Below are 20,444 nucleotides of genomic sequence, written 5' to 3' on the forward strand. Positions count from 1 at the left end.
ATTTTTGTGTGCAGGCTTTTGTGGATATAGTTTTCAACTTCTTAGAGTAGGTACTAGGGAGTGTGACTACTGGATTATGCGGTAAGAGTATGTTTAGTTTTGTAAGAAACCGTCAAAAGTTGCTGTACCAATTTGCATTCCCACCAGCAATGGATGAACGTTGACTATATTCATGTGGGTCTATTTCTGGGCCCTCTGTTCTGTTCCATTGATCTGTTTGTCTCTTCTTCCACCAATACCACACTTTCTTGATTACGGTAGCTTTAGGGGTAAGTCTTGAGGTCAGCTGGTGCCAGTACACCAACTTTGTTCTTCTTCTTCAATATAGTGTCGGGGCTTTTGTCTTTTTCTATAAATCTTCGAATCGATGTGTCAGTATTAATAAAATCACTGACTGAGATTTTGGTTGGGATTGCATTGAATCTATAGATCAAGTTGGAAAGAACTAACATTTTGACAATATCGAATCTTCCTGTCCGTGAACATAGAATATTTCTCCATTTATTTTTCTTTGATTTCATTCATTCGAGTTTTGTAGTTTTGCTCATATGGATCATATACATATTTTTCTTAGATTTTCCTGGTATCTTTAGTTTCATTTTCTTAGGAGAGTTTTTTTATTTGTTAATTCTCTCAACAACTACTTGTTGAGCTCTTACTCTAGGTGCTGGATATTCCAGATAAGAAGACAGACAGGATTTGCCTGCACAGAGTTGGCATTCTAAAGGGTCTGCAATCCCTTTTCCTGCGCACATCTAATACTAGATATAAGTTACACATGTGCAGAGGCTTCTGGGTAGCTGATGCGAGTCCCTGTCAACAACTTCTGTCCAGCATGACCATGTGTCTTGGGCATGGAGGTTCTAGAAAAGAAAATATTATAGCTACATGCCTGACATGCCCTTGGCCATCTTGCCTTCCTAGTTTTGAGGGTATCGGAGATGCTAAGAGAGAAACCAGCTTCTTTGTATAAGTCAAGGAATGAAGATTCTCTCTGAGATTAAAATGTCCATGGCCTGGCCTGGGAGCATTTTTGTCCAGAGCACGAAGTATAGACCAGCCCAGGAGAGGATGCTCTGGCCAGTTCTGAGGCTTGGGTAGAGACCGAGCAGGCTCTCTTTACCACCGCAGTCATCAGATATTGACTGGGATCCCAAACCATCTCATGGTAGCCAAAAAGTTTACGGTTCCTACTCTCCTACCCCCTCCAGCCCTTTCACTAGACCTCCTGGTCTAGTAAAAACACAGACAAATGCATGCACAAATACATCATAGTGTTAAGTGTTTGGGGGAGGGAACAGGAAGCGCATGAGAAGGGTGCCTCCCCCAGCCTCAGTGTCAGCTTCACAGAGGAAGTGACATTTAAGCTGAGACATTTAACCTGAAACCCGGTTAAGAATTAACCATGAAGCGAAGGCTGAGAAAGTCAGGCAGAGGGATAGCCCATGAGAACGGCACGAGAGTCAAGAGAGGGTGGTACGTGGTGGTCCTGGAAGGGTCCGGGTGGTTAGGAGGGAAGATGCCAGCAGAGGTGGGCAGAGGCCAGATCATGCAGGGCCCTGGAGGGATCAAGTGGCCAGTGGCCTCCTTCTTTCTTTCCCGTTTTAAGTAAGAACCAAACATCTATTGTTTACCAGGTACTGTCCTAGGCATCGTGGGTACAGTAATGGATGAGACAGATACTGTCCTCACCTCGTGGAACCCCCAGGCTGGCAGGGGAACGAGCTCTCAGCAGGGTGCTCAAGGCCACCTTAGAGCCCCTTCCTCTTTTTTTTTTTTAATGTTTATTTATTTTTGAGAGAGAGAGAGAGAGAGAGAGAACACAAGCAGGGGAGGGCAGAGAGAGAGAGGGAGACACAGAATCCGAAACAGGCTCCGGGCTCTGAGCCGTCAGCAGAGAGCCCGACGTGGGGCTCGAACTCACGAACCATGAGATCATGACCTGAGCTGAAGTCGGGCGCTTAACCGACTGAGCCACCCAGGCGCCCCCTCTCCCTATTTTTTTTAAATTGAAATATCACTCACATACCACAAAATTTACCTGTTTAAAGTGTGCAAAGGATGCCTGGGTGGCTCGGTCGGCTAAATGTCTGACTCTTGATTTTGGCTCGGGTCATGATCTGTGGTTCGTGAGATCGAGCCCCGCGTCGGGCTCTGTGGTGATAACTTGGGATTCTGTCTCTCTCCCTCTCTCTCTTCCCCTCCCCTGCTCATGCTCCCCCCCCCCCGCCCAATTCAAAATAAATAAATAAACATTAAAGTGTGCAATCTGTGGTCTTTAGTATATTCATAAGGTTGCGCAACCATTACCACTGTCTAATTCCAGAAAATCATTATCACCCCAAATGAAACCCTGTACCATTAGCCGGTCACATCCCAGGGCCCCTTGCCCTCAGCCCGTGGCAGCCACTGATCTACTTTCTATCGTTATGGGTTTGCCTACTCTGAAAATTTCATACAAATGGAATCATACAACACGTGACCTTTTGCGTCTGGCTTCCTTCCCTTGGTGTGATGTTCTCAGGATTCATCCATGCTGTGGCATGTGTCAGCATTTCGTTCTTTTTCATAGCCGCATAATATTCCACTATGAACAAACCCCATTTTACCTATTTCTTTATCCATTGCTGGACATCTGCGTGTTTTCACTTTCGGGCAATTATAAATACTGCTCCTAATAAACGTTTGTGGGCAAGTTTTTGTGGGGAAGCTTGTGTTTATTCCTCCTGGGTCTATACCCAGGATTGGAATCACCGGATCACTTGGTGACTCTGTATTTACTTTCTGAGCCACTGCCAGACTTCTCCTCGGCGGCCGCCCCATTTCACATTCCCACCAGCAACATACAAGGGTTCCGGAGTCCCTTCCTCCTTGCCAACCCTGTTATCGTCTGCCCTTTTTTCTTCCCAGATGGATCCTGGAGAGAGGCTCCCTGGGGAAGAACAAGGCCTGGCTCCTGGGGCCTGCACTTGGGGATGTGGCTTTGAGGGAAGCCCGGGTCTGCCTTGCCCACCCTCCACCGCGGCTGAGTCACCGTCCGGCATCTTGGGGTGAACCGGCCCCTGCAGAAGCCACCATTAGACTCGACTGAATCTCTCCCCCCAGCCTTGGGGCGGCTGGGCTTCCCTGGAAGCAGCTATCTCTGGCTGTTTCTGCTCCAGGGAGGGGGGGGGCAGTGGTGGGTGGAGAGGTTGCTGTCGAGTGATTTTGGAGGCGTGGCGCATCGAGGGCCCAGGACAACCTTTCTGAGAGCGCTGGTCCTCCTGGCAGTGTCTGAGCAGCAGGCTGGGCGCCCGGCCACTCCGACAGCACCCTGGGAAGGGGGGGAGCGGGAGGGCAGGTGGAGGAGCTGGTTGGACCAGGCTGTACGTGCTGGACCCGGGAGACTCTGTGGAGGGGGAGCAGCCCGGTGGGTTGGCGTCGCAGCTGGCCGTGTGCCTCCTGCGTGCCTGGCATCGGGTGGTTGGGGGGGGGGGTCTGCTTAGAACGGAGGTGCAGCAGGGAGATGGACAGAGGATGCATTGGAGCTCAGGCTTCTGTGTCTACCCCAGAGCTGCCACTCGTCTGTCACGGGACCTCAGGCTAAGTGTTAACCTCTGTGCCACCGCGTCCCCGTCTGCAGGCTGCACTAAGAGGGTCGCTGTGATGACTATCAGGGATCACTGTCTTCATTAACCAGCACTGAACACTGAATGATCGGCGATAGTCCCGGCCCTTCTGGCTTTTCATCCTGTCTGTGGCTCTCTGCTGCATTCGCCCTGCTCCTCTCTCTGCCGTCCACGTTCCTGCCCGGGCCCTCGTGTGGCCACAATTTTAGCCACACGTGAAGTGTTCAGCTTTTGGAGGCAGCCAGCCGAGGTCAGAAGTCCGAGCTCTGCCGTTCCCAGACACGTGCCCTTGGACAAGTCCTTTCCCTGGCTCGAGACTGAGCCTCAGTTTTCCCATCTGTGAATTGGGGGCAATAATAGCAGGTGGTGATACTAGCCGGCCGTTAATCCTCATACTGGATCAGGAGGACTAACGGATTAAAAGACAAAGTGCTTAACGCCGTGCCCGGCACGGTTAGGGCTGGCTGCACAAAGAGTAACGGAAGGTGTCAGGCAGAGGGCGTGAGGTCTGGGACCCTGGGCAGGAGGGGACTGATGCGTGTCCGTGCCCGGCCTGGGAGTGGCCTGAAGGACTCCAGCTGCATTGCCAGTGGAGGCTCAGGGAGGGATATTTGCTGCTTCATTTCTGTACAAAACCCGTATTGTGGCTTTTCAGTTCCTGAGTCACACGCCCTGTGGTGTGTGCAGGGCTGTACGCATGTCCCCAGGGTTCCCTGGTCCCAGGGGCAAGCAGCTCTCTGGGCCCTCCCCTCCCTCCCTCCCCCTGAGCAATCTTCCCTTCCTCCCTCGCTTCCTTCCTTCGTCCATTCACATAATAGACTTGCTTTTTAAAATTTTTATTTTTAAATAAAAATTGAATATATGTAAGATATACAACAGGATGTTGATCTAGAGAGAGAAATGATTAATAGAGCAAAGCTAATTCACATACCCATCTCCCTATATAGTTACCTTTTTTTTTTTTTTTAGATATTGGCCAAAGGGCACAAAGTTTTAGTTCGTTATATGGGATCTAATGCACAGCATGGCGACTATAGTGAATGCTTTATTGGGGCGCCTGGGTGGCTCAGTTGGTTGAGTGTCCGACTCTTGATTTCAGCTCAGGTCATGATCTCACGGTTCCTGAGATCGAGCCCTGCGTCGGGCTCTGTGCTGACAGCATGGAGCCTGCTTGGGATTCTCTCTGTCTCCCCCTCTCTCTCCACCCCCCCTCTCTCTCCACCCCCCGCCTGCTCTCTCTCTCTCTCTCTCAAAATAAATAAATAAACATTTAAAAAATAATAATCAAAAACTAGAAATTTGCTGAGGGAGCAGATTTCTGGTGCTTTTGCTACAATAATTTCTGGAGCCTCTGCTAGGATCCGGGCTCCCTCGCGGAGCCCAAAAAACTAAAGAAAGAGTTATACAATCATTGTAGACTAATCAGCCTGTATTCACAAATCGGGATAGGCACTGGTGTGGAGCTGAAATGCAGAAATGCAAGGTACTATGGGAGTGGGTAACTCAGGCAACTTGCCCGAGACTGGGGTGATCAGGGAAGGCCTCTCAGAGGAGGTGACATTTCAGCTGGGATCTGAGGTTTGAAGAAGAGTTCGCTGGCCCAAGAGTGAGAAGAAGGAGGGCTCCAGCCACAGGAACCTGCACGTGTAAAAGCCTGGAGGAGCTCTGTTTTTGTTTTCTTTCATTTTGATTTGGTAAATGAAAGAAGCCAGCGGCCACTGAATCGGTCACTGAGGGATTCGGGGAGGGCCAGAGACTGCATCACGCGGTGCCTCGGAGGCAGTGGAAGGATGTGGCCTCGTTGCTGGGTGCTGGGTGGAAAAGGAGGTGAGACGGGGCGGGGAGGGGGGAGGAGGGCCGGTGAGTGGGTGCCCCACAGACATGACTGTGCAAGTCACATGGCCGGGCGGCAGCTGCTCAGCCCCAGAGCGCCCCCCGCAAGTGTGGATTGCCCAAGGTCCGCCTGGGGGGGCAGACACCTCTGTCCTTCGGTCCAGGGCCGGGAGCAGGTGTCACACAGACCAGCTCGAGGTCAGGCCGTCTGCTCTGTGGGGTAGAGTGGGTCAGGTGGCAGAAAACCCACCAGCTCATCAGCAGTGATTTCTCCCCGCAAAGGCAGCCGCCACCAGCTTCCTGCCGAGATGGGTCCCTTCACCCTCACTCGCTACAGCTGGAGATGGAGGGGAGCAGACGGCCCTGCTTGGCCCAGATTCCAGCCAGATTGCCAGGGAGGTGTGGGCGGAGCGACAGGGTGGATGCCAGGAGCAGGAATACAGGAGAGGAGGGTGGGAGCCACCTCCTTGCCATCTCAGGGGGACCTTGCTTGCATGGGGGGTGGTGGGGACCACCTCATTGCGGTCCTTGAGCCAGCAGAGGCTTGGAGCTCCCTCGAGAGAGATGCTTCTGTCTTTTACAGCCAGGCCAGGAGCTTGTGAGAAATGCGAGATGTTGACGGTTTCATCCCCAGCGCCCGGCGCCTGGCGGGACCAGGCGGGAGCTTAGTGGTTGTTTTTTATTTGTGTTTTAAAAATAAGGGGCGCCTGGGGGCGCCTGGGTGGCGCAGTCGGTTAAGCGTCTGACTTCAGCCAGGTCACGATCTCGCGGTCCGTGAGTTCGAGCCCTGCGTCAGGCTCTGGGCCGATGGCTCGGAGCCTGGAGCCTGTTTCCGATTCTGCGTCTCCCTCTCTCTCTGCCCCTCCCCCGTTCATGCTCTGTCTCTCTCTGTCCCAAAAATAAATAAAAAATGTTGAAAAAAAAAATTAAAAAAAAAAAAAAAAATAAGGGGCGCCTGGGTGGCTCAGTCGGTTGAGCGTCCGACTTGGGTTCAGGTCATGATCTCACGTCCCGTGAGTTCGAGCCCCGCGTTGGGCTCTGTGCTGACAGCTGGGAGCCTGGAGCCTGCTTCCGATTCTGTGTCTCCTTCTCTCTCTGCACCTCCCCTGCTCACCCTCTGTCTCTCTCTCTCTCAAAAATAAATAAACATTAAAAAAATTAAAAAAAAAATGGTGGTAGTAGCTTTCGGGAGATGAGCCTGGAGGGGTAGGGAGACAGGACTGCTGGGTACAGCTGAGCAAGCTGCACACTGCACAACTCCAGAGGAAGCCATTCCCATAGACCGTGATGAGAGGAATGCAGCCTGGGAATTGTGCAAGGTGGTAGCCCTGTAGGAGGGACCCCACCACGCAGGACCTTGAAGCCCAGCAAACATTTTCTATAAAGGGCCAGAGAGTAAATATTTTAGACTGTGTGGTCCATACAGTCTCTGCTCTGTGACTCAACTGTGCTGTTTCAGGGTGAAAGCAGTCATTGGCGATATGTAGATAAATGAAATGTTTCTTGTTCCAATAAACAACCTAATCTACAGAAACAGGCTGCCTGCCAGATTTGGCCCGTGTGCCATAGTTTGCCCACCCCGGTGAAGGCCACGAAAGGATTTTGAACTTCATTCTAAGAGCCGTGGGGAGCCATGAGAGGGTTTAAACAGGAAGTGAGAGGTGCACGTTCGCAGTTAACACGGTTCTGAAAGACCTGACTGTGCCCCCAGGACCTGCAGTGTTTCTTCCGTCCTGTGTGTGGATCACTCTGTTAGTGCTGGTTCCCACTGGCCTCAGGGGCAGAGTGGAGCAGCCCTGTGGTCAACAGTCAGGGCCTCGGAGTCGGAGGACCTGCTTTCCTCTGCTTGGTCTCCTGTGACTATGACCCTTTGTCTCTTCTTCTCCACGAGGGGAATCGTTACAGACAGGAGCCCCATGAAGGAAGGGGGTTCTGCACGGACCTGGGGGCACAGGAAGAGCTCAGTAAGGAGGCACTGTGGATGGATGTAAGAATCCTTTTTCTTGCTGAACCGGAGGCAGGAAAGCCTGGTTGCGCCCTGGGCGTGTGCCGTGGGCTCTTTGCTCCAGTGAGCTGTGCCCAGAGCCAGGCTCCCAGCTGGAGCAGAGCACACTTCCAAGGACACCGTGGCTCATACGTGCGAAGGGCTCCGTGGAGATGGGGGTGATGGGTGATGCTTCGTGCCTCTTGGGCTGAAAATAACTGCCCGCCATGGGAGTGATTCCTCATCTTGGGTTCCCAATAATTCCTGCACACGGACGCTGCTTTTGGCAGCTGGTGTTTAATTTCTGTCTCCAAGAGTGTCTTCTGGACAGGGAGCCTGGTCCCCCCCACCCCCACCCCGGCGCTCCCTGCGGGATTTGATGGCTTGCCTCGTATAAGCAGAACCTTCCCAGAATCCGTCCTGTACAGGGGCACAATGGCCACTTCTACTCTCCCAAAGGCCACCAGCCAGCCCCACGGGCTCTCCACTGGCCCATGGATCGGCAGGCTGGGCCTCGGCGATCAGTGATCTTGCCATAACTCTTACCTGCCCCGAGGCTGTGGGGGTCACCACTGCAGGGTGGTCTGATTTGCTCAGAGCCGGAGAGGCTGTGTCCTTGGGCTGAGCTAGGGGGCTGCCGATTAGGCCACGGTCCAGGAAGAGTGGCTGAGGACTTACCGTGTGCCAGGCCTCAGGGAAGGAGCAGTAGGTGCCAGGTCACCGTCCTGCCCTTTTGGGGCTTAGTGTCCTATGGCAGACAGACCCAAAGCCCCTAATGACCCAGATAGTTATGTAATTTCAGTTGTGAAAGGCTATAAACTAGATTCAGAGGAGCTGTGGGTGTATGTTAACAGGGGAGTGCCTCGTCTGGGGAGTTTGAGCTGAGACCTGAAGGTTGAGGAGTGAGGCAGATGTGTGTGTGTGTGTGTGTGTGTGTGTGTGTGTGTGTGTGCATGCGTGTTAGGGGCAGATGTATGAATGAAGCTGGATGGATGGATAGCGGATGGGTGGATGAATGAAGGGACGCATGGATGGATGAGTGAGTCTTCCAGGCAGTGGGAACAGGCTATGCAAAAGCTCAGAGACCAGAGGATGCAAGGTGACCCTGTAACTGATGAAAGACCATTGTGGAAGGTGTTTGGAGTTTAAGGAATGGGACTGGAGAGGTAGGTAGGTAGGAGCACCGTGTACCGCTGAGCAAGTTGCGCACTGCTCCAGGGGGTGCCGGTCTTATAGATGGCGGTATGAACGGTGCCCCCTGGACTGTGCAAGATGGAGGCCTGCAGGAGGGATCCCATCATGCGAACACCGTATGTCTTAGGAGGGGTTTTGGACTTTGTTCCCAGAGCACCGGGGAGCTACGGAAGGCTTTTAACAGTTGGCGATGGGGCTCATTTCCATTTATAGCGCCCCAAAGTGGCGCTGTCCAATGGAACTTTCTGTGAGGATGGAAACGTTCTATTTCGGCACTTTCTAATACGGTAGCCACGTGTGGCTTTTGAGCACTTGAAATGTGGCCAGAGTGACCAAGGACGTGACTTTTGAATCCTTATGAGTGTAAGTTTAAAAGGCTGTAATAGCCAGATGCGGCTGCTGGCTCCATAGTGGACAGGCAGCTCCAGAGACTGAGACCATATCCGCACCGCCCGCCCCCCCCCCCCCAGACTCCTGCCCTGCTGGAGACGTCGCCGCTTGCCAGAAGGCTGGGCAGAGGCCTCAGGCTCCCCCCTCGTGTGGACCTCAGTTCACCCTCGGGCCAGGGAGGCCACGGGCCTGTGGTTCTAGGAACTGGGCCTGGTGAGGGTAGAGCTGAGGGGCCGCGTCCATCCCTGCTGTGCCTGAGACCTTGTCTCTTCCCCTGCTCCCACCCCCCGAGGGTGCTGAGCCGGTATCCGTCCTGCAGAAGCAGCGGCCGTCTCCCTGCCCTTCTTGCCCCACAGCGGCCCCTCATCCGTATGGTGGAGAGCCGTTCACACTTGCCTCCTGTGCCCAGGACGTTCGCATCAGGACCTGGGCGCGGTGGGTCTTACCCGGGCCCCCCGCACACCTGCTCACTCCTCTGCCCTCCGTTGCAGTGCGCTACTTCCTGAAGAACAAGGTCAGCCCTGATCTGTGCAATGAGGACGGACTCACAGCCCTGCACCAGGTAAGGCCAGGTCCTTGGACCTGGGGTCCCTGGATCCCTGCGCCCCAGCTGAACGGTCACACCATCTCCCGGCCTTTTCCTGCCCACAACCCCCAGGGCGGAGGGGAGGAAGGGCAGCCTCAGCTGCCTCGTCTGAAAGGCTCTTGTCTACTTGGGAGATGCGCGGGTCTGTCACCGACACGCCCACGGAGCCCCTGGGCACGCGTGCGTGCGGCACACGCACAGCCTCCCGGCACAGGGAGCCTTTGTCACCGCGTCCTCTCTGCCCAGCGAAGGGCTCGACAAACAAAGCAAGTTTGTTCTGAGCTCGAGGTTTACGAAGCATGTTTGTTCGCACCCACCGAGGCCTCCGTCCACCCTGGTGGGAAGGGTGATTGACAGGGAGGCCACGTGAGCCGCCTAGCGTCGCACAGCCGTGGTCCGTGGCCATGAAGCAGGTGCCCTCGTGGCCCACATCCTTTCCGGGGCGGCGCGATGGGCCAGCCCCCGCTTGGCCCGAGAGGGGCTGTTCTCGCTGTCATCACTCAGCTGGATGCTGCCAGAGCCTCCTGGCTGGGCCCCGGCATTCAGTTGCCCTGCCGTGTTTCGTTCTTCCCGCGGTGGCCTCAGGGACGCTCGGGCCAAAACTCTGATGTTACTCAAAGCACTCTTGGTGTCCTCCCACGTGGTGCCTCGAGGCCTGGCCCCTGACCAGTGCTCCGTGCTCCCTGCCTCTCCGGGCTCCAGCCGCATGGCTTTTCTGTTCCTTCCACACACTGGCTCCTCCCACCACGTTTCCCATGGCGTGTGGGGGTGTGCCCTGAGCTGTGCTATCGTATAGTGTCCTTTTCTTCTGAGCACCTGCTCCGGTAGCCATTTTAGCCATTCGATGCTGGCCTCCCTCTATCCAGACAGAGCCCACGTCTCCTGCCCATTGGTACGTCCCACCATCTTTCCCCGTGCTGGTATACAGTCAGTGCTCCATATGTGCGTGCTGACCTGAACACACGGAAGTCTCCCGGTGCCCTGGCCCAAGTTTCTGAGCAGGTGGACTTGCACGCGGCCTGGCAGGTGGGAGCCCAGGCTGCCTGAACCCGAAGCTCTCTCCCCGAGAGCGTCTCCATGAGCTCGCGAGGGCAGGAAGGGATGGACGGAGACTGGCCGCTGCCCCACCCGTGAGCCCCAGGGGCAAGCCCCACCCCCAGCCACCAGCCCAGTGGCTTCCTATCTGTCCTTTTGGCTTCTCTTCCGCTCCGCAGGGCTTCATTCACCCACTAATTCTAGCTGTGTGATCTTGGGCAAGTTACGTAAGCTCTCTGTGCCTCACTTTCCTCATCTGTAAAATAGTAAGTGCCCACCTCACTGGGCCGTTGCGAGGATTAAACGAATACGCATGACAGCCCTTCAAGCGTCTCCTGACGCTGCATAAATATTAGAAGGCATTATCGTTATTGAAATTTGTCACCTCGTTCGCTTCTGTGCAGAGCCACTTATGTGAAGTGTAGTTGATCCTCTCAACAGCCCTTTGAAATATTATGGTTCCCATTTTATAGCCCAGGAAACCGAGGCTCAGGGCCGGCACTGTCTAGTAGAATTTTCTAGGGTGATGGGATGTCCTGTGCATCTGCACTGTGCAGGACTCTAGCCTCGCGGGGCTATGCGGCACTCGGAATATTGCTCTGAGGATTGAATGAAGTCGTCTGTGGCCAAAAGTTAGCGAGGTGGCCCTAGCGGCACCTCAGAAAGCACTAGCCAGGGTTATTTGATAACGTGACAGGCTGTTATTGCCACTGCCCGGCTGTCATTACTGTGTCACTGCGGCTGCATCCAACACAGGCTGGAAGCGCCTTCGCACGCCTGGTAAAGGCGTGTGGCTCTCCTCCCCTTGGCAACAGGGAGCCTTCGGGGCTTGTAAACTGGGACTCATGGATTGACGAGGAGCTCTGTGGGTTGAGGGTGTGGGAAGGGGGGCGACGGGTTGGCAGGGAGAGATGATGAAGCCGCATCAGGGCAGTGGGGCTGGGGGCAGTGATTTAGAAGGCGGCATCCACACCCCATGAGAGATTGGATGTGGGCAGTGAGGGGGCGGGAGGAGTCGTCCAACCGCAGGTGCCATTTCCCACCTTGGGGAATGTAGGGGAAGAGGCCTGCCCACCCCACCACCTACCGCCCCAGCGTGCACCCCAAACCCAGCCCTTCCTCTGGCCGAGCCTCGGAGGTGCAGGCTGGTCCAGTCCCTGGGCATCCCTCTCGTAAGGCTGCAATTCTGGGTGCACAGTCCCCTCCCCTTTCAACTTGAGCTCCTCCGCTACCCCGTCCTCACGTTTTCTGTAGCCCTAAGGGTGGGTCCTCTGGCCCGGCTGTCCCCTGACACCAGGGGCTGACCTGCTCCTGCTGTGGACAGGAACTCCCCAGACCCAGCTCGCAGTGACAGGGGCCCCTTGTCGGTCCCCACTGCCTCCCTCCAGTGCCTTTGGCTCCCTCTGCTGGCCGTGCTGTGCCACTGCATGGTTCTCTCCACCACCTGAGGCACACCCCTCTGGGGTCACCCCTCTGCCCCACTTGTCTGGAGAGATGCCCTCAGACCCAGCCAACTCTAGACAGGCTGGAAAGAGATCTCTGGCATTATCTGCACAAACGGTTGCTCTCTTCCCACATGTCCTTCTGGCACTGAACCCTGGCTCTGCCGGGGATGGGGTGGGGGGCCATGGTACCACCCTATCCCCAGCCCCATCGCCACGTAGGGCCATGGGCTCCCAAAAGTGCCCCTGATCCTTCTGCTGGCATCCGGTCACTTCTCCCCATGTCCACAGATAGTCCTGTCGGCCCAGCCACCATCGTCTCTTAACTGGATGATTTTGCCATAGCTTCTCCCTGTCCCTCTCCTCCTCAAAAAGTGCTCACATGCAGTCTGTTCTCCACATGCACCCAGAGGAAGGATTTTTTTTTTTAAAACAAGTCTGATTATGTTGCTCCTCTGAGTATAACTCTGCCACCTCTCCCATTGCACGGGGACCAAGCCCTTCCCTGGATGGGGTAGCACTGAGCACAGACACCTGCTTTGTCCCCTGCTGGCTTCTCCATCCCGGTCTATAGAGTGACTCCCTGTCTTCTTCCTCCTCTATCCTCGCCTCTGTCCTCTCAGGGCCCTGGCTTGAGGCCCCCCTGTCCCCTTGGAATCGTTCACTCTCTGTCCCTGGAGTTTGGGGGCTCTGGTGGCTGTCAGAGGTGTTTGTCTCCCTGGGGGGCTATGGGTTCCTGAGCCTTCCCTGTCCCCAGGGCTGACCTAAATGTGGACGGGCCAGAGCATAAACCTGGCTGTGTCCTTTCAGGGACTCTGTCAGGGTCCCCAGAGCCCTGATGTGGAGGAGGGTTCTTTGCGGGGGGCGGGGGAGGCTTGGTTACTTGGGGCTTAAAAAAGAACAAGATTTTGAAGCCTCATTCAAAATTTTGTTTCGTTTCCACCACTCACAAAGTATTTTCTCTCTGCCCCTTGGATTTTTAATATTTCACTTATATTTTTACCTTGAATGTTATTAACTTTCTCGTGGGGAAACCGAGGCTCAGAGAGGCTATGTGGCTTGCCCAACGTCACACAGTGTGTGAGTAATGCAACTTGATTCAAATGCAGACAGTTTGGGCTGCACTGTCCTTCTTGTGGCCTCTCGAGGGGAACCCCGCAAGGGCCGGGGCCCCGCTGAAGCTGACCCTGTGTCCCCGCTCACCCCCCGCAGTGCTGCATCGACAACTTTGAGGAAATCGTCAAGCTGCTCCTTTCCCATGGTGCCAACGTGAATGCCAAGGACAACGAGCTGTGGACGCCCCTGCATGCCGCGGCCACCTGCGGTCACATCAACCTGGTGAAAATCCTCGTTCAGTAGTACGTGACCCTCTCTTCCTCAGGGACAGCCTCCCCTCTGCCTTTGGTGGTTTTCTATTTGTTTTGTTTCTGCCTTCCACCCCTTCCCACCCCCCTCCCTGCTCTGTCTCTCCTTTTCCTCCTGCGGTGCCATTTTCTCTGTCTCTTGTGGTACCTCGTGTGTCTCTCTTTGTCCCCATGCCCTCCCTTCACCTCTGTCTCTGTTTCTCTCTCTCTTCCTCTGGCCCCCAGTTCCCTTCCTCCCTCCACCTCTGTGTTCCTTTCCCACTCTTGTCTCTCTCTCTCTCTCTCTCTCTTTTTAATATAATTTATTGTCAGATGGGTTTCCATACAACACCCAGTGCTCATCCCAACAAGTGCCCTCCTCCCTGCCCATCACCCACTTTCCCCTCTCCCCCACCTGCTCTTGTCTCTTTTCAATCTGTCTCTCCCTGCGGTTTCCCCCCAAAATATTAGCACACGACATAAAAACTCACCTTTCTTGCATTGCAGGAATAATCCCGATCAGTCATGGTGTGAATCCTTTTAATATGCTGCTGAGTGGGGGTTGCTAGTATTTTGTTGAGGATTTTTGCATCCGTGTTCACAAGGGATATGGGTCTGTAGTTTCCATCTCCTGGAGGGTCTTGGTCTGGCTTTGTATCAGGGTAGCATTCTCTTTTTTTAATTCTCTTTTTTTTCTGTCTCTGTGGGTCCATGAGTTTACATTAATCTCCTCTACTCTCTTTGGGTTTCGTTGCCATTTTTGGTATCTTTTGCTATTAAAAAAAAAAAAAAAAAGCATACTTGCTTCCTTGGCCCTGTCTCTCAAATGTTATTTACATGCTTTTCTTCAGGACAGAACCTGCTTTGAGGGGCACCACGTGGCAGTGTTTTTCCTAGGACTATGGCCATTTCTCTATATGCTGTTTTGAGGGTCCTTTCCTGCCCTGGAAGGCTTTCCAGTCCGCTCAGGTTCTGTAGACACACAGAAAAGACAACGTTCAATTTTAAATTATCGCACATCTGACTGAGCCGCGGGGAACATCAAGTGGCCACAGCCTGATCAGTGATGGTGCCCAGAGGAAAAGGGAGTGCCAGCCGAGTACAGTGGGTCCCCAGTGCTGATCTGTACCAGAATCACGGGGGGCGTGGGTTCAGAATACATAATCCAAAGCCGCACCCCCAGAGACTGTGTTTCAGGAGGTCTGGAGCGGAGCCCAGGAAGCTGCAATGTATTTCGGTGATTCCCCGGGTAATTCTGCAGGGCATCTCAAGATCGCGTGTGGGAACCACTGGGCCAAAAACCAGATTCTGCCAGAGAGCCCCAGGGCTCTGTCCTGCCCCTGTCCTGTCAGCCTTTCGGGCCAGGACTTGGGAGAAGGTCGGGGGGAGCCGGTGGACAAGGACTGAAATAGAGCCGGGGTTTGAACCTTGACCTTCCCGCATGCTTGCTGGGTGACCTTGCACAAGTGACTGCACTTGTGTGAGTGTTTGTTTCCCCTTGAGTGAGATGGGTCCGCAATAACAACTCAAAAGGACTAGCACGAAGAGTCACTCAGACGATGTGTGTATAGGGCTTAGATCAAGCCTGGCTCTAAGCAGATGTGTGATAATTTATGCCGTTAGTGTTATTTGTACTATCGTCACCAAGGAAGACTTTGACATCTGTCCTCAAGCGCCTGTCTGCTGGCCCAACAGAGCAGCAAGCTGGGGGTGGTCTGCTTGGGACGGCTTTCCTGGGAGCTCCCGTCAGAGGCCCCCGGGGATCCTGAAGCTGCCTTCCTGGCTGGGGTGCCCCAGCGAGGCGGAGGGGTAGTGGGCGCTGGGGTGCCCAGTGGGGTTGCGGGGGAGAGGCTGGGGGCGGCGGGGGCGAGGCAGCCAGACCAACCCTAGCCACCCCTCCCCGGCCCTCACGCTCACTCTTTTTCTGCAGTGGGGCCGACTTGCTCGCCGTCAACTCGGATGGAAACATGCCCTACGACCTCTGTGAGGATGAGCCCACCCTGGATGTCATCGAGACGTGCATGGCGTACCAGGGTAAGCGCGGGGTACCACGCGTCACGTGGGCACAGGTGAACGCGTTAGCTGGCTGCAGGCCCGCCTCATGCTCCGCGCTCAGGAAGTAGGACGGGTCCTCATCGTGGTTGTTATCTGGGTGACTAACAGGACGAGGCCACAAAAGGCCCCTGGAAAACGTGCTGTGCGGGAGGGAGGCACTGTTCTCATCACGTCACCCACACGCGCGGGCGGCCTCAGCTGGCCTCGTCTCCTCTTCATCAGCTGTGACAATTCAATTCAATAAACATTCACAATAAAGATATATTCCCCTTTGGAAACATAATCGAGAGTCAAGAACATTCGCGGGTGCCCGCTCTGTGCCAGGCACCACGCTGGCTGCCAGGGGCCGGGATAAACAAGATGTGGGCTGTTCTCAGCTCACAAATGAGCCGCAGAGAGGAAACAAATGTGGCAATCAGAGACCTGCCCGCCCCCACCACCCCGCACGCATATTTCTGAAGGCCTCCTTGGAAAGAAGTCTCCAATCCAGACCCTTGACTGCAGTCTGAGGTCCGGCCGGGACCCTGCCGCTGAGTCTCCTTCCGGGTTGGGGCAGTAGCCACCGATGTGGTCGCTGGCCCGGGCTCTCCCTATTCCTCTGCTGCAGGGGTCCTTCACTTTTGTACCAGTCTGGTGAATCCAGGGGCACCTCTTCAGGAATAGTGCTTTTAAATGCGGTTCTCAAATTCCCAGCATCATAGCGGAGATCAGTCATGTTAAAACATGGCTACCAAAACATTTTTAAATGTGTTACGTAGAAACTTCGTTAATTCACGAAACAGTAAGAAAATACCTGCAGTTTTCTGTTGGTGACGGTCACGGGCACCTGCTAATTCTGTGGATTTTCCCCACGTCCCCGGTGGAAGGAAATAACTGTATTTCATTTCATGGTTGGTGATAATAAACGTGTAATTTTTTTCCCCTCCTTTCGAGTTTATAGACCTCCCCTCAGTTCTGCGCAAGAATGTTTGATTTGATGGACATTTCTGTAGAACGCGTCACTTTCGCCTTTTTAAACACCATGAAGTAACTGTCAGTAACGCTTAGACTTTTAGTCGGAGATTCAGGCTATATCGAATGTTTGTCCGGGTCCTTCCACTCCAGTTTATTCAACTTGCCATTCAGAAGTTACATGTTCGCTAATTCATTCATGCCCGTAACAGAAATTCATTAAGCATTGAGCCCTCGTGCTACAGACACAGCCATGGGAGAGAGGAAGGGAACTAACAGAGAGACCCTGGTCAGACAGGTGGTCGAGGCGGGGGGAGGGGGGGGGGGGCGTCAGCAAGGGAGGTGATCCCGGCCAGACCTGCAGGATAAGACAGGGCCAGCCGACTGAGCGGTTGCAGGCAGGCAGGTGGATGGTAGGGATTTCTGGTGTAGAGAGATGGAATATGTAGCAGTAACCAATCGTATTTAAGTGCCTCCTGGGCTCCAGGCAGGCATGGCCCTTGATCTTTGGGCCAGTGCACGGTGTGCGTGTTCACTGGGCCTGGGAGACAATGACCCATGGGCATGTCTGTCTCCTCCCTTGCCTGGCAGACCTCGGGGAGCAGGAGCCATGCCTCGCCCTTCTGCCCCGCCACCCCTCCCCGCTCCGGGCCTAGGCCCGGAGTGCTGACTCAGTGCCTCCCCCCTCCCCATGCAGGCATCACCCAAGAGAAAATCAACGAGATGCGGGCAGCCCCTGAGCAGCAGATGATTGCGGACATCCACTGTATGATCGCAGCGGGCCAGGATCTTGACTGGATAGATGCCCAGGGTGCCACACTGGTGAGCAGATGGGCCAGGCGGGTTTGGGCTGGGGCGGGGGGGGGGGGGGGGGGCGTCAGCACCAGAACCAAGACCAGCTGTGGCCGAAGTGGGCCAGCACCTGGTGGAGGTAAAGCCTTGAACCTCCTCCAGACGGCTTTGGGGCCAGAGTTGGCTCTGGAATATGGAGCGTCAGCAGAGCGGGGGGCTCACCCCCTTTGAGAATCTGGCCACTTTCAGCTGGGGCTGGGAGTCAGGAGCCCTGCTGTCCGCCCGTTCTGTGTCCAAGTTCCTCCTCTACTTCGAGCTCCAGGTGTCCATCCTGAGCTCATGATTTCCCCCTCCTCCAGGGGTGGCTGGTGCCATCATTCATCCATCCAGTCGACACAGACCTCCGTGCCACATGCTTTACTAGACTTTGGAGAGCTAGAACAGTGAACCTTCTCTCTCAGATCTGCGTGATTGGCTCCATTCATCCTTTTGGCGCGAGTGTCAGCGATTAGAAACCTTGACCTCTCTCCATAGGCTTTCATAGGACGATGCAGCCTAGTACTGGGGAGGGCCTGCTTCTGAGGCTCTAAACTGAAAACAAGAGCAGGGCCTTGGAAGCCCGGATGCTCCCCCCCCCCCCCCCCCCCCCCCCCGCCCTTGCAACCCTTGCTGATGGCTGGGTCCTGGCCTGGGCTTGGGGTCCGTGCTGGTCGCAAGCACTCAGGAGTCTCAGAATCTTGAGCTGACCAGCTGGGGTTCACCAGCAAGACCCCTCAGTGCCCCTCAGGCCTGACCCGGTGGCCCAGGTGTGGTTACTGGGCTTCCCCCACCCGGTTCCTGAGCCCCACCCTCTGCCTTATGCCTTTTCCTGTTCACTGGGTCCCTGCTCAGCCCAGCGCTAAAAGGTAGAGTTAGGTAGTGAGACCGAGCACGGCAGTATTGAAATCAAAGCTAAGCTGTCCCAGGGCATGGCCCACCCTGGCTGGAGCTCCTTTGGGTGTGTGGCTGGACCCTTTAGACACACGGGTCTTCTCTTGGGCTGAGGGCTGGCCTCAGGGTGGCCCAGACCACATGGGCCAGGCCCCTACTGGGTCTCAGGTCGTCCCAGTAAAGCGGGGATACGAATAGCACCTTCCTCACCAGGTTGTTGGGAGGAATAAGTGAGATTCTGCATGTAGGTGCTTAGCACAGAGTCTATAAACTCTCAGCGGATGTTAGTGATTAACATCTTTTTAAGTTTATTTACGTGTGTGTGTGTGCGCGCGCGCGCACGCGCGCACGTGTGTGTCTGTGACAGAGAGAGAGAGAGTGAACGAGCTCAGGGGACAGGGGGAGAGAGGGAGAGAGAATCCAAAGCAGGCCCACGCTGTCAGCGTGGAGCCTGATGTGGGGCTCGAACCCGCGAACTGTGAGATCATGACCTGAGCTGAGAGCAAGAGTCAGACACCTAACCAGCCGAGCCGCCCAGGCGCCCCAGTGTTATGGTTATTCTAGCAATATCACTCTCCCGGTCGTGCCATTTTCTTCCCAGCCAAGTATGAGGCCCCACAGTTTGTCATGTCTGGCTGGCCTGCTCGGTGTCCTTCTCCACAACTGGCAAACCACGCGTTTGTAAATCAGACGATTGTTCTAGTTTTCATATATGCCTGTACCAGATCACACCCCGGGTTTATTCTGAAAATTAAAAAAATAAAGGAAAACCTCTATTTGCCGAAACCTCATAGCAACCTTACCCCGGGATGGGGCAGCGTCTGACCATCAGGGCTGTGTTCTGAAGGGCCACTTCCTGGGGTCATGCCTTCTCTGTCCCACTGACCAGAGCTCTGTGGCTGCAGACCTCAGCCCCGCCAGAGCTCTGGCGTCCTTGGGATCTCAGCTCTATCTCCCACCTTGGCTGGGCAGTTGGTTTCTCTTTGCCTCATCTCCTTACTCCTTCCTTTCTTCCCAGGGTGCACCTTACCATCACTCACGGCCCTCCAAGACAATCACTTACTGTTTGTCATGCGCTAAGCACTTTATATATTTTCTGGAGGTCAAGCAGATGGGATATTTGTGGTCTGCAAGGCGGCATCCATCCCCAGAGGCCTTGAATGGTGCTGGGTAGAAGAGTTGTGGCCTCCACATGAAGCTTTCCCTCGTTGGATGTGTTGGTTACCTATCGTTGTGTGACAAGTGACCCCAACACTTAGCATCTTAGAACAACAGTAAATATTTGTTATCTCACATGGTTTCTGTGGGTAGGGAATTGGGAACAGCTTAGCTGGGTAGCTCTGGTGGGGGCCTCTCACGAGGTTGCGGCCATCTGAAGGCTTGACTGGGGCTGGAAGATCCACTTCCAAGATGGCGCACTCACATGGCTAAGAAGTTAGTGCTGGCCGTTGGCCGGAGGCCTCAGTTTTTCACCTCCTTACAACCTCTCCTTGTGGCTGCTTAAGGGTCTGTGCTACACGATGGCTGATTCCTAGAGTGCTTGATCCAAGAGAGCCTAAGGTAGAACCAGCAATGCCTCGTATGACCTCACCTCAAATCACACACCACCACCTCACAATGTCTTCTTGTTTGTTAGAAGCGGGTCGCTTGTTCTGGCCCGCATTCAAGGGGAGAGGAATGAGACTCCATCTCTTAAGGGAGGTATGTCAAAGAATTTGTAGACATTTTAAAACCACCGTGTTGGGCCTCCGAAAGCCCTTCCTCAGAGCTCAGCATGTGGTAGGGGCTCAGTAAGTGCTGTTGCCTTAACCACGGGGGCTCTCAGACCCACCACAGGATGGAGAGTGGCCTTAAGAATGCTTTGTAATGTGGCTGGATTTCCGACTCATTCTCTTCCATTCACTGCTCCCCGGAATGAGCTGGGATTTGGGAAGAAGCGGGACTGGTGCCCGTAGGGAATGCTCACTTTCCTTCTCTCCTTCAGCTGCACATAGCTGGAGCCAACGGGTACCTGCGGGCAGCCGAGCTCCTCCTGGACCATGGAGTGCGTGTGGACGTGAAGGACTGGGACGGCTGGGAGCCCCTGCACGCGGCCGCCTTCTGGGGACAGGTAACTCTCCGCCGTCGGGCTGGGAGGGAGGGCACGCAGGACCAGCCCGCCGTCCTTTGGGCTGGCAGAGGGTTCACAAGACCCACCGAAGGGGTTGACCACAGCTAGTTTGTGGGATAGGAACGGACCTTGAGAGTTTGCAAAACCATTTGACAGGTTGTGTCCTAAGAAGAGGATGATCACATTTGCCA

The 20,444-nt window shown here is 54.7% G+C and overlaps 1 protein-coding gene across 3 annotated transcripts in view; it reads left to right on the forward strand.

Moving 5' to 3' along the window:
* PPP1R16B (protein phosphatase 1 regulatory subunit 16B) overlaps nt 1-20,444 on the forward strand; it is a 98,679-nt gene that overhangs the window by 67,187 nt on the left and 11,048 nt on the right. For all 3 annotated transcript variants that reach the window (XM_058685592.1, XM_058685591.1, XM_058685593.1), the window contains 5 exons: nt 9,501-9,571; nt 13,285-13,430; nt 15,346-15,449; nt 17,119-17,243; nt 20,128-20,253. In XM_058685592.1, the coding sequence (XP_058541575.1) occupies nt 9,501-9,571; nt 13,285-13,430; nt 15,346-15,449; nt 17,119-17,243; nt 20,128-20,253 (572 nt within the window). The remainder of the gene's footprint in view (nt 1-9,500; nt 9,572-13,284; nt 13,431-15,345; nt 15,450-17,118; nt 17,244-20,127; nt 20,254-20,444) is intronic.

This window comes from Neofelis nebulosa, chromosome 9, assembly GCF_028018385.1.
Source record: "Neofelis nebulosa isolate mNeoNeb1 chromosome 9, mNeoNeb1.pri, whole genome shotgun sequence".
Taxonomy (NCBI): Eukaryota; Metazoa; Chordata; class Mammalia; order Carnivora; family Felidae; genus Neofelis; species Neofelis nebulosa.